Here is a 13908-nt window from a genome sequence, read left to right as displayed (position 1 = left end):
TCCGCTGGTCTGAGTAGTATCGACCAATGAGGTGTCAGCATGGAGAGCAACAGCATGTGTTCTAGAATTCTGACATCAAAGACAGAATTCCAGAATTCTGTCTTTGACGTCAGAATTCTGAGAACAAATGGAACATTCCGTGAAGAAGGTCAGAGCTAAAAAAAAAACATCAGGGTCTCTAATCCTCTTTCATAGACCTCCATTCAACAAACAAACATTGTAGACGTAGTTTTCTTCTCCTCTTGAGGACAGACCTGACAAAGCTTGACTTTTGACTTTTGACTAATCTGCATCATGATGTTTTTATTTCAGCAAACTGAAGACCCGTTAATTACAAGAACATCACAAGAACATCAGTTTCTTTTGGGACCCTAACCAAGTCCAAGAAGTTTTTTGACAATAGGCAAAGTTTGTCAAGAAAAATGGAGCGCCGCCTGCAAGCTAGTTCAGGCAGACAACTTGAGCTGCACTCATTCATTCTGACACGTCATCATCCTCCCTATCAGCTGATCTCGACATCCTCTCATTGGCGGTCTATTTAAGCTGCAAGTCTCCCTGTCTCTGCCTCTGCTTTGCCAGTGCTCCTGCTGTCCTGCTCAGTGCTGTGTGCAAACTTCGTACCCACCTCCTCCCCGGCATCCACCTGCGGGCTCCGAGGGGGGTTAGTTAGTCCTATCTCATTACTCCTAAATGTCTGCATTTAAAAAATCTCCGAGGAGTAATGAGGTTCGCAGCCCATACGCCGAAACCAATACTGTATGCCACAATAAACTTTATCTTAAGTAAACGGGAGTTGTCTGACTGAACTTTAATGTGTTTAGTTAGTTTAATAAGGCGTGGTCATTACCAATAGTTAGCCACCTTGAACATTAGCTAGCTACCTTGCAGGTGGGGGAACGGTGCAGTAACGTGGAGTAACAAAGGAACATTTTCTGAACAAACAATAATAAGTTGGAACAACTTTCACTTCTTAGTATGAACTCAAAACTTTAAGTTACACTACATATGAATGATCAGTTATCTCAACAAAAACTCATCAGTTTGCTCAAATGTAAGATTTCTAGTTCGCCTCAAAACTCAAAAATCTGCTGCAGACAGTTGCCTTGAAATTTTGAGTTTTCACAGCTTTTTCATTTTAACATTGTACCACCATCAGAGCTAGCACCACCTTACAGGTGAGCGGCACATGCCTGCGCTGGTTCCTCATTGCTCTGGTGCCCACATAGCAAAATTGGTCTGGTCGGTTCTGGCCCACAATACACTTAGACTCGGCCAACATACCGCAAAGAATGACGGCCCTTAAGTGGCCCAGATATAGTTTGCCAGAGATGGCCCACGCATGAGCCAGCTTGACCACAAGCTCAACCTTAATCGGCCCAGATGCGGCATGGACAGATCTGGGCCACATCAACCAAGCCACAGTCGGGCCAGATGCGGCATGCCATCATATATACAATGCCATCATTGCCAGACCTGGTCCACATCCGGTTGACATACCACTTGCCATGCCAGCAGTGCCGGCTTGATGCCAGATCTGGCCCAGACCTATCTGCTATGTGGGTGGAGTGGTTATATGTCAGTTTAACCAGACACAGCCTAAATACAACTTTATCTCCATTTACTAGATCAACATACTCACAAACCCCGCCCACTACCAGATGACATCATCACCTGTGCTCGTTTACATCCAGGTAGTAGTCTCTGTGTTCTGACAGCAGCTGGTTTGTTTGTTTGTTTGTTTGTTGTAAATCTGTCGGCTTGTGTTTAAAGATGAGTTTCATGTTTGATGTGATCATTAAGGAGAGAGAGTCAGAATGAATCATCTTCATTAATCTGCCGTCTGTTTCCGAGCTCCGACACGACGGCAGAGACGTTTGAATACATTCACTCTAACCATCTGTCTGGCCTTATTCCCCGTCCGCTGCCACATTTATCTGGGTGAAGCTCTGTAACTTATGTGTGGTGCAACTCTCTTTGTCCCGGCGTAAAGGGACACAGACAGGAAATTGGATTTCTCCCGCTCTCTGGGCGAGCCGGGTGCTCCCTGCGTCCCCGCCGCTCTCTTCTCTCAATCACTTCCCGTCTCAGGGCGTAAAAACATAAGGCTATTAGAGCTGTCGAGCGGATGAATGTAATCCACATGCAGCGCTGCGGTGAATCACAGAGCGCCGTCCCTCTCTGCTGTCTCTAATGGGACTCACTTCAAAGTGCTCCTCTTGAAATCAGGTGTCTGAGAGCTGTGAGTATGCAGCTTTAATATCGAACTAAAACAGCAATTTGAAATCTGACTAAACCATGAAATTACAGCTTTTACAACCCCACCCTCTCGCTCTCACATCCATCAAAATGTCACTTTCTACGCCGTCTGTGGTAACCTGCTGTTTCCACACACACGCTCTGATTACTGCCACGTTCCTCTGCAAACCTTTAGTGTTGTAGTTATGAGGCGTCATGCTCACAGCAAGACGGAAATTCAACACATCCAGGAAACATTTGTCAGCTCTGGATTTGATGCGCGCATATTTATTCTCCACATCACAGGGAACAGCCTCACTGAGTGTTCGGCTGTGTTTCAATCAGAGGAGGAAGAGAGGAACTCTGGAGGAAGGGACGAAACCAGAGACTGTATAAATAATGGACGTAGTATCCGTGACGTCACCCATCTGTTCCTGAACGCTGTTTTGAAGCCGATCGGCGGCGGCGGCCATATTGGAAAGAGGCGGCGTTTGAGACTCCTAGCCAACAGCTATGTGTTCCCAGCTTTCAATCAAGTCAGTCATGTCCTTATTTGGGCAAAATCATAATCTTAATATCTTCTGAACCGTCGCATGTGCCGATAGAGAGATCAGCTACGTAGACCCAAGCTGTTTTTTGAACCAGGCTGTAAACATGTTTATTAATGCTGCAAAGTTCGTCTTCTTTGAATGGGTGTGTATGTGGTTTCCGGTGTTTCTGCAGCCAGCCTCTAGTGGACGCTCGATGAATTGCAGTTTATAACACTTCCGCATGGGCTTCATATTTTGAGACCGGAGGTTGATGCTTGGACGAAACACACGATCTCTGAGCTGTGAATGTTTCAGAGAACGATGGACAGACAGAGCTACAGGTAAACAGATGTGCTGTTATAAGTCCGGAGTAAATAAGGCTGTTACCTTTCTGTCATTAAACACACCTCTGCTTTATAAACAACATCAGGATCAGGTCTTTATGGGGGAGGTGAAGGGGCATGTCTGGAAGTAGCATCCGTGACGTCACCCATCTGTTCCTGAAGCCCTGCTTTGAAGCTGATCGTCAGCGGCTGCCATATTGGAAATGCTGAACTCAACCTAACTTCTGTGGAGCTAGTGTGAGGTAAAGAGGCGAACCTTTAGCCTCGTCGCTCACAGCTACAGTGTTCCCGCCTGTCAATCAAGTCAGCCACGCCCTTATTTGGGCGTAACTCATAATCTTAATATCTTAATCCCCGTACAGTGTGTCCTGAGAGAGAAATGAGCTACTCAGACCTAATCTGTTTTTTGAACCAGGCTGTAAACATGTTTATTTCTGCTGTAAAGAGCGTCTCTTTGAATGGGTGTGTATGTGGTTTCTGCAGGCAGCCTCTAGTGGACGCTCGAGGAACTGCAGTTTCAGCACTTCGGTATTGGCTTCAATTCTCCCAGTCGGAGGTCACCGCTTGGGTTAAACAATCTTATTTACAAGCGGTCCTTAATGCACATTCAGGAACAGAACAAATCTGTGTGCAGACAGAGAGGAGAAGCGCCGGACAGCTGGGGTCATGTGACCGAGGTTTCCCTGCAGTATTCACTAAATCAAGGATTCTCCTCCTCCTCCTCTCCTCATCCATGTTGTCTTTCTGGTCCTCTGAAAACCTCTGACCTGTTGACTCCAGGCCTGGCTCCGCTCATCATGACTTTAGTTTCTTGTTGTAGTTAAGTGAAATACGATCTGGTGATAACACAGAGTGTTTTATTCTGAAAATTAACCGGATGTTTTCATTTTGTTTTGGTGAAACCTGACTTCCTGTCCCGCTCCATCTGCTCTGTTGAGATTGATGCGTCGTGCTCCGGCATCCGGCAACAATAGAAGTCTTGTGTATCTGATCCGGAGGGGTACGACCTGCCGGATCAGAGACACAGCCGGAACGCAACGGAGTGGATCCAGTGGAAGTTAACACATTGACTAGAATAGAAACCTATCAGATCTGGTGCTGTGACGGATCAGAGACGGATCTGTCTTTAACTTTATCGCACAGCTGTGATGGTTAAACTAACATGCCTCTGATCTGAAAGGTCAGCAGGGTGAATCATAGTAACCCTCTCAGTGAGGATGACGGCACGCTGCTGGAGATTAACCCTGCCTCATTAAAGATCCTGTTCCTTCCTTTTGTCCTCCCAATCTTCTGCTTTTATTTTGAGTTTACCTGCTTTTCAAATTGAATCTGAAGCTGCTGCTGATGAGGTAGTTTGGTAATCTCCCCCTCCATGCCTGCATTACTAAGGGATCCCTCCTGGTAAGTGATGTAAGTTACCGTTGACACCTGCTGTGATTTGATTGGCGGCTCCTTGGCAGAGTCCTGACCACAGTCACAGTTTGGCAGCAGTGTGACCGTAGCCTCATTTTATTGGTTAACTCTCATTTTCTCCCACCGAGGGAAGCCAAGCTCTCCTGGCACACCGAGCAACACTTCAAGAGGCAGAGTTTCTCCCTCAGTGTCGAGATGAGGAAGAGCTCAGAAGAATCACCTCAAACTATTGCACGAAAACTGTAATCCACATGTGATTCATGCCGAACATTTCTCACCGTCTTCACCTGAACCTGTTAATTGATTGAGTCACATTTAGCTCTTTGCTCCCTGACACATCCCTGCGGCATCGTGCAGAGCGATCGTGCACCAGACTGAAAATGTAATAAGAACAAAACAAACAATAAAGTGTGAAGCCGGCCGAGCATGGTGCTCAGCCCACTGGAGGGTATACAGATATTTTTCATTATGTATAATAGATGGCAGGAGGTACAGTGTATTACAGAGTAAGCACTTTCCAGCTGGTGGACTTTAACTCTGCACAGACACAGAGGGAGAGGAACTTTACGCCGTTACGTCCTGATTCCAAAGATGAGTCCTCTTAAAGCCGGGGCTGGTCGTCAGATTTAAAGACACTTTTTGTTATACTGGTTAAAATGATCTTTATGTCCCGATGGCGATCAATACATCTTAAAGAAGAGCGAAAAGAAGTCTCCTTATTTTTCTCAGTCCAGTGTTGGCAGACAGGCAGACTGCTGCACACTCGTCTGCTGGACGACAGAACACATGTGAATTATTTAACACTCTGCTGCAACGAAAACAGCTCGGGAGGCAATATGGTCCAAACACGATGAGTGTCTGAAATCAGCGTGAACAGATGAGCACAGCAGGAGGGAGATGAGGGAGCAGGTTTCAATGCTCGTTAGGGGACCAGGTGAAGAGGACTGATCACACCTGGGTGGATCAATCTGACCTCACTGCAGCCGACAACCATCCTGACTCCAGTGCACGAATAAATCAGAGTGTGACAAACACTGAACGAGTTAACAGCCAGGTACGGACTGTGTTACAGTTCTGGTTCTATAACATGAGAGTCTCTGGAGGCGGACTCACTTAAGGAGACGGCCTCAAGTGGACACTCCAGGAACTGCAGTTTTGGGGCTTTGACGTCTGCTCAAACTCTCGGTAGGGCTGGTACTAGTGGTGCAACGGATCATCGTTGATGCGTGATCCGTACGGATGCCTCTCCACGGTTCGGCACGGACGTGGTCCGCGGATGGGTTGATGGAAAAAAAAAAAAGGTTGCGTGTCAACCATAGACTGTAAAAAATATGGACGTAGTATCCGTGACGTCACCCATCTGTTCCTGAGAGCTGTTTTGAAGCAAATCGACGGCGGCAGCCATATTGGTAATGCGGAACTCAACTAGGCAGAGTGTGACGTAGTGTGAGTCTCTTAGCCAATGGCTGTGTGTTCCCGACCGGGAGTCACGTCAGTCATGTCCTTATTTGGGCAAAACTCATAATCTTAATATCTTCTTAACCGTCACGTTAGAAAAAAATTCACCCCCCGTACAGTGTGTGCTATTAGAGAGATTAACGTTGTAGGGCCAAGCCGTTTTTTGAACCAGGCTGTAAACATGTTTATTAATGCTGCAAAGATCGTCTTTTTCCCATTCATGTCTATGTGGTTTCCGGTGTTTCTGCAGCCAGCCTCAAGCGGATTTTCGATGTATTGCAGTTTATATCACTTCCGCATTGGCTTCATCGTTTGAGACCGGAGTTTGCCGCTTGGCGTCAACTCACTCGTCAAGCGCAGTGGTAGTCATGGCAAGTGAAGGAACAGAGGAACATTATAACCCTCCTGCATCTTGGAAGTCACATGTATTGGAGCATTTTGGGTTTCCCTGTGAAATACAGTGAATGCTGAATGTGCTTGAGCCACGTTATGAAATTCCGTCGCGCACCCACTAGACCAGAGGCCGTCAATACACGGCCCGCGGGCCGCATCCGGCCGCCTATTTGTGGCCCCCAAACTGTTACTCCTTCACTCTGTGTTTTGGTCGGGTCACCGCGTGTTTACCGGGATTTTTTTCTCCATGTCAACGATACGCAGACAGGATGTTACTGGGTCACTTAGAGTCCAATGCTGCGAGTGCAGTTTTTAACTTTCACTTTCGTTTATGGAGCAGTTCGCATGTTGGCACTTTGCCAACTGTAGGACCCTAGAATAAAACGGTGTGTTCACAGTTTGCTGCTCAAAGAAAAGTGGACGGTGAAAATCAGCAAATGAAAGAAGAATGGAGTGAAACTTTTGAAGTTCCTCTTCTCCTTCACTTGCCATGCCATGAAATGCAGTGAATGAGGCAGGACTGGGCCCACAGATAGGGTGCTTTGCACATGCAGTAAATTTTGAGTTGAATGTTGTTTTTATTTAATGGGCAAAGAGTTTTACAAAATAAATAGAGGGACAAAGTTATATTTGTCTTGTCTTCTTTCTTTTTTTTTTTTTTTTGTTGATCCGAAAAATGATCCGATCCGTGACTCAAATCCGTGATACGATCCGAACCGTGAGTTTTTTGATCCGTTGCACCCCTAGCTGGTACCGTTTCCGTTTTATAAATTCCTGAATAAAAAAACAACAAAACTTAGCCTGCCTTTATTGTTTCAACATTTAGTCTCATAAAAGTGAACTGTGATGTTTTTTAATTTTTTTTATATATCATTTAACATTTCTTTTTATTATCAGGAAAGATCAACAAGGAGAACAAAAACACATTAATATAGAGAATTGTTGTTAAAAAGCATTATTACAATTGTTTTAGCATCATTTTGATTTTTTGATTTATTTAAAGGCACTATGAGGAGTTTTTAACTGGCTGAGAAACAGACTGAAACTGGTACTGATGCCTCTATATGACCCTCAAATGCAAACAAGACCATCTACAACAACACTGATACCTTCTCTGTTGTCATTCTTAATGTCTAAAACCGCCCTGAGGGGGTAGGTGTCAGAACAGATAATTGACATCTCGCTTTAGAAACACCCTTTTTTGGCTGTTTTCATTGCAAATAATCACATTGTAAGATAAGTCTAAATGTTAAAAGACAACAGGATGAGGTTATTGTCTGAAGACACTTATTTTGCATGTATAGGACAAGAGATAAGAGGTATCACTTTGTCCACAAGGGGGCGCCAGAACCGATACAAGCTAAAAGTTCCTCACAGCAGCTTTAACTTTATTATGTCTTATTTTATTTTCATTTAATTCATTCTTCTGTTATTTATCTGATCTTATTTTATTGATTTTATTCTATTTTTAAGTATTTCATATTACTTTCCTCTACCTTTTTCTGTCTCTATTGTTTTGTGAAGCCCTCTGGGCTGCATGCTTGAATGTATTAAAGGTATTATATAAATAAAAATGAGTTGAGGTGAGAATATATTGAGAATTTTATCCAAATTTCAGAGATTCGTGCATGTCCATTCCTCTTTTTGGTTCCTCCCAAGACATAAATCTTTCAGGATTAAACCTCAGGAGAATTTTTCAGCCCACAGAAAGTTTGACGCAGCACGTGTGCAAAGTCGCGAGTAACTGATCATGGCAGACCGCAAAAGAAAGGCTCTAAAATTTGGCGAACTTCACTATAAGATCCTAAAAAATCAACACTCATTTCAAACACAGCTGAGCTCACGTTTTCATTTATAAAGAGATAAACTAATCATGTCGACAAATATTTCAAATATCTTTTCCTAGATACAAGTTCACAGAGCTCCCCTCCAATCCGAGGTCCTATGAGGAGTCCCTGTTGTGCAGAAACTCACTTTAGAGATGAACGAGGAAAAGCTGCAGGAAAGTCTCTGAGCAGTGGAAGATTTGTGATGCAGGAGTAACACCTCTGCAACAGTTCAGGTTTGCAAAATGCATCATGTATGTCAATATTAATATGTTGTCTAACATATTATTGTTTTCCGTGTTAATCTTTCCTGATAAGAAAGAGAAATGTTTAATGAAGTAAAAAAGAACAATTCTCGTCACAGTTGAAAGTTCACTTTTGAGAATGTAAATGTCTGAACAATAAAGACAGGCCAAGTTTTGTTCTTGTAGTATTCATATTTTTTTTTTACTGCACAACAGGGACTCCTCATAGGACCCCGGATTGGAGGGGAGCTCTGTGAACTTGTATCTAAGAAAAGATATTTGTAGACATGATTAGTTTATCTCGTTATAAAGGTGGTGTAATGTTATGCTGACTCAGCAGGTCCTGACAGATAAGAAGAACTTTCTGTGGACTGAAAAATTCTCCTGAGGTTTAATCCTGAAAGATTTATGTCTTGGGAGGAACCAAAAAGAGGAAGCGACATGCACGGATCTCTGAAATTTGGATAAAATCATATATATATTCTCAACTCAACTCATTTTTATTTATATTATAAATTTAATACATTCAAGCATGCAGCCCAGAGTGCTTCACAAAAAATAGAGGGACAGATAATAACAGAAATGTGTGAAATAATAGAAGGGTAAAAAAAAAGTAGAGGAAAGTAATATGAAATATAAATCAAGTAAAATAAAATCATTGTTTTGTTAAGGGGAAAAAAAAAAGATGGGCATTGTATATTTTGAATTGACATCACTGTATTTTGCTCTGATTGTGTCCCTAATAAAAATATTTATAATAAAATAAAATAAAATCAATAAAATAAGATCAGATATAGACCAGAAAAATAAAATAAAATGAAAATAAAATGAGATATAATAAAAATAATAAATAAATAAAAAGGTAAAAATGATGCTAAAACAATTGTGATAATGCTTTATAATTATAATGTATATATCTATATATATATTTTAATGTGTTTTTGTTCTCCTAGTTGATCTTTCCTGATAAGACAAATGTTAAAAAACATGTCACAGTTCACTTTTAAGAGACTAAATGTTGAAACAATAAGGGCAGACTGAGTTTCATTATTTTTTTATTCTTCAAATGGAATTAGGAATCGATAAAATTGAAACTTTCCCAACCCTAACGAGAGATGAGGCCGACTGCAAAGTCCCAAAAACTGCAGTTCCTGGAGTGTCCACTTGAGGCTGCCTCCTATAGTGAGTCAGCCTCCATAGACTCTCATGTTATAGAACCAGAACTGTAACACAGTCCGTATTGAAGCCTATCTCTCGGCCTGCAGATTCCTGTTTGTTATAATGAATTTAACTCACCGCTTCACGCTGTACGTATCTTAAAGAAGCAGCTTCTCTCTGACAGAGGAATAAAAACCTCTCACACGATCTCTGAACAGTTGCTGAAAGCTCAGAGCTCCAGCTGAGCGAGCAGCGTCAGTGTAATGCACTTTTAATGATCACACAGATCTCAGTGTGTTTTGGCGTGGTGCAGCAGAGCTGGCGACACTCACAGGACGAGTGGCTGCTGGGGAAACTCTTGCGTCCCTCCGAGACGACGTCTGGCTCCCCGGTGCACAGCATCTTGGCGTTCACTTGTCCGTCCGGGAAGCAGCGCTGGAAGTAATCCGGCCTGGGTCTGAAATCAAACACGGCGTTAAAGCTTTGTGTGTGTGTGTGTGTGTGTGTGGAGATATTTCTCACAGCTGAGCAGAGAATGTGAAACCGTCTCACCTGCCAACGATCAGCTTGATGGTGTTCGTAAAGACGCCGTTCAGAGCGAGAGCCAGGGACACAGCTGGAGGAGAGACGCACACAGTCAGCGGTATGTAATCATGAACAGGTGGAGATGAGGCTGACGCAGCGTTTCAATGCAGATATGATTCATAGAGACGACCAGGCTGTAGTGGAACCATGAATTTAACAATCAGGCGCTGGCAGGCCGCCCTCCTCTCTGACACAACCAACAAATAAAGCAGCCAATTAGCTTCACGGGATTCTGCTGACGGATGGATTCAGGATTTACGTTCGGCTTCAGAGTCAGAATAAAGACGAGTTCCAGACAGAGGAAACTCATTACCAACTGCTTCTTCACGTGGATTCATTTGCAAACATTCAACACAGACGACCACTCTTCAGTACTCAGATTTACTGGATTTGGCATCATAGAAGTCAAAGCATAGAGTTTTCTTTATTGCCTTTAGAGTGTTTGAGGCGGTTTAATCAAAGCAGACGGAGATTAAAATCCAGGTACAGGTGTGTGGGGTGCAGGTTTTGCAGAAAGACATCCAGCACACGGTGTTTGTGTCTCTGTCACGTCATGCTTTGGCTCAAACTGAGATTGTAATGTGCTTAAATTTGATGCCAGTGCAAACAATCTGAACGGAGGAGCTTCTTGTTTTGACACCAGCATAAGTCGAACATAAATGCTTCGTGCTTACTGTTATGGTTCGTTTGTTTTTAAGTTATATTTTTTATACCTTTATTTAGAGAGAGGAGGACAGTAGATGGAGGAGGAAACCAGGAGAGAGAGAGCAGGGGAATGAAATGCGGGAAAGGAGGCCGCTGTGAAAACTATTAAATTATATATAAACCACTTAACCTTCTTAACTTTTTAAACCATAAGTGATGCTAAAGAAGCAGTTTCTCTATCGGCTTGGCCGGTTTTTACTCCCGCTTTTTGAAACCGGAAATCCAGTGACGTCTCGCTCAGCAAGGCAAGGCAGCTTTATTTGTATAGAGCATTTCAAACACGAGGGCAACTCAATGTGCTTTACATTAAAACATTAAAAGCATTGGAAACATTCAGATTCAAAGGTGACATATCATGCAAAATAGACTTTTTAATGGTTCTCTACCTGAAATATGTGTCCCTGTCTACAATATATAATAATAATAATAATAATACATTTTATTTATAAAAGCGCTTTAAAAGGTTCTCCAAGCGCTTTCCAGGAAAATACAATTATACAATAGGAAAGCAAAAGGAAAACAGTGCAAAAAAGCAAAGAAAAGCAAGGCAGCAAAATAAAACAAAACAAGAAAAAAAATCAATCAATTCTAGTTTAAAAGCCTTTCTAAATAGGTGTGTTTTGAGTCCGGATTTGAATTTGGTGAGTGAGGGAGAGAATCTGAGGTGTTGGGGGAGAGAGTTCCAGAGGGTGAGGGCAGCGACAGAGAAGGCCCTGTCCCCCCAGGTTCGGTGCTTGGGTTTGGTGAGAGGGGTGAGGAGGTTGGCGTTGGTGGAGCGGAGGTTGCGGGAGGGATTATATGGCTGCAGAAGGTCGGTGAGGTAGGAGGGAGCTAGGTTATGGAGGGCTTTATAGGTGATGAGTAGGATCTTGTACTGTATTCTGAAGGGGATGGGAAGCCAATGGAGGTTCTGGAGGACTGGGGTGATGTGGTCTCTGGAGCGGGTATGAGTGAGGAGGCGTGCAGCTGAGTTTTGTATGTATTGTAATTTGTTGAATGAAATAAATCCATTCTGCCCCTGTTCTGATTTCTCCACCTTTCTGTAAATGTGTGTGAAACGAGCCGTTTCAGACTTCCGTGTTTTTGTTACGTAACAACAATATCCGGTCTGTCACGGAGTCAGAGCTCGGAGCTTGTTCAGCCCATAGACTGTATAAAATAATACTGAATCCCTCCTCCGTTTTTCATTACCTGCACACATGTGTGCTAACAAGGAGCTTAGGAGGGAGGCATGCTAGTTGTAGGCTGTCTTAATAAACACAAAGGTCGGTTTTACTCCCCACGTCTGCAGATTTGAAGATCTAGTGGATGATTTTTATTTATCATGGATAAGTGCTAGCGCTAGTTAGCATAGCTACATAGCTACATGCCGTAGCTGTAGCTGTGTACCAAGACACACGTCTACATACTGATAAATAAAACAACAAGAAACACTAAATCTATGACCAATCCTTCAGAAAGGTCCTGCTGCAGGCGCCTCTCCGTCAGGATCAGATTCTGGATCAGATTCAGAGGGTTAAAGTAACGTGATCTCTGAGCAGCCGTGTGTATTCAGCCAACATGTAAACATTAGATCAACGTGCTGGAGAGCCGAAGCACGTCCACTTCCTGAGGGGGCGTGGTCAGAGAGAAAACAGAGTGTTCTGAGGAGGACTGAAGAAGAGGGTTTTTCAGGCAGACCAAAATCTGATTTCAAAGTGTTTTTTTGAGCATAAACTTTAAAGACATGTTTTGGGGACCTCTTAGACCAATATATATTGATGAAAAAAGCGTGATATGTCACCTTTAAAATGAGCTAAGATAGGAAGGCAGTGGTGAATGAAAAGGTCTTAATCTTTGATTGAAAAGAGGTGAGAGTTGGAGCAGACCTGCAGCTTTCAGGGAGTGTGTTCCAGATATGTGGTGCATAATGACTAAACGCTGCTTCACCTCTTCACTCTAGGGACTGAAAGCAGACTAGTACCTGATGACCTCAGAGGTCCAGATGGTTCAAACAGTAGCAGCAGATCAGCCTAAACCATTCAGTGCTTTTAAACCATCTATTCTCTAATCTCTGACAGGCAGGAAGCCAGTGTAGAGATCTAAGAACTGGAGTGATGTGATCTACTTTCTTGGTCCTTGTTAGGACTCGAGCAGCAGCATTCTGTATGAGCTGCAGCCGTCTGATGGACTTTTAAGGGAGTCCTGTAAAGACCCCGTTACAGTAGTCTAGTCTGCTAAAGATAAATGCATGGAGGAGTTTTTCTGCATCCTGCTGAGACATGAGTCCTTTAATCCTTGATATATTCTGAAGGTGATAGTAGGCTGACTTTGTAATTGTCTTAATATGGCTGTATACTCCAACACAGATCGAACAGAACAGTCATACTACAGATTAAATTCAAACCCAGTATGTAGTAGGCAGTGGGTACTGCTCCACCTGGTCTGCAGTACGCTGAGCCAGACGTCACTGGATTTCCGGTTTCAGAAAAACCACGACCAAGCTGATAGAGAAACTGCTTCTTTAGCATCACTTATAATAATAATAATAATAATACATTTTATTTAGAAGCGCCTTTCAAAACGCTCAAGATCGCATTACAGACAGATTAAAACACAATAAATAAAACAACACGATAAAATAAATAAAAACAACAAGCAGAGTAACACCAAGTTAAAAATGAAGCAGTGGAAATGAAGCAGGGAATGCAGTTTGAAACAGATGGGTTTTGAGTTTTTGATTTGAAGAGGGGTAGTGAGTCAGAGTTTCGGATGTCTGGTGGGACTTATGATTTAAAAAGTTAGGAAGTGGTTTATATGGAATTTAATCATTTTCACAGCACATAAAAACTGAGTTCCCCCGTCAATTAAGAAGATAAAAGAAAAAGCGTAACGAGCGCAGTGCATTGTGGGAGACAGCACGCAAGGCAGACTGATCCGATGCAGACTGTGAAAATGTCCTCAATCAGTAGACATCTGGGGAGTTTTGGCATACTGCAGATTTTGCTTTTTTTCACATATAACATACTGAATTTTG

General features: G+C 42.9%; 1 protein-coding gene across 1 annotated transcript in view; it reads right to left on the bottom strand.

Moving 5' to 3' along the window:
- plpp4 (phospholipid phosphatase 4) overlaps positions 1 to 10742 on the bottom strand; it is a 32160-nt gene extending 21418 nt beyond the window's left edge. The window contains exons 1-3 of the mRNA XM_034681639.1: positions 10501 to 10742; positions 10155 to 10218; positions 9935 to 10059 (exon numbers count right to left, since the gene is read on the bottom strand). Coding sequence (XP_034537530.1) covers positions 9935 to 10059; positions 10155 to 10218; positions 10501 to 10525 — 214 coding nt within the window. The 5' untranslated portion in view covers positions 10526 to 10742. The remainder of the gene's footprint in view (positions 1 to 9934; positions 10060 to 10154; positions 10219 to 10500) is intronic.
- Positions 10743 to 13908: the final 3166 nt, after the last annotated feature.

This window comes from Notolabrus celidotus, chromosome 4, assembly GCF_009762535.1.
Source record: "Notolabrus celidotus isolate fNotCel1 chromosome 4, fNotCel1.pri, whole genome shotgun sequence".
Taxonomy (NCBI): Eukaryota; Metazoa; Chordata; class Actinopteri; order Labriformes; family Labridae; genus Notolabrus; species Notolabrus celidotus.
The sequence above is the reverse complement of the archived record's forward strand: the minus strand, read 5'-3'. Positions and strand labels throughout refer to the sequence as shown.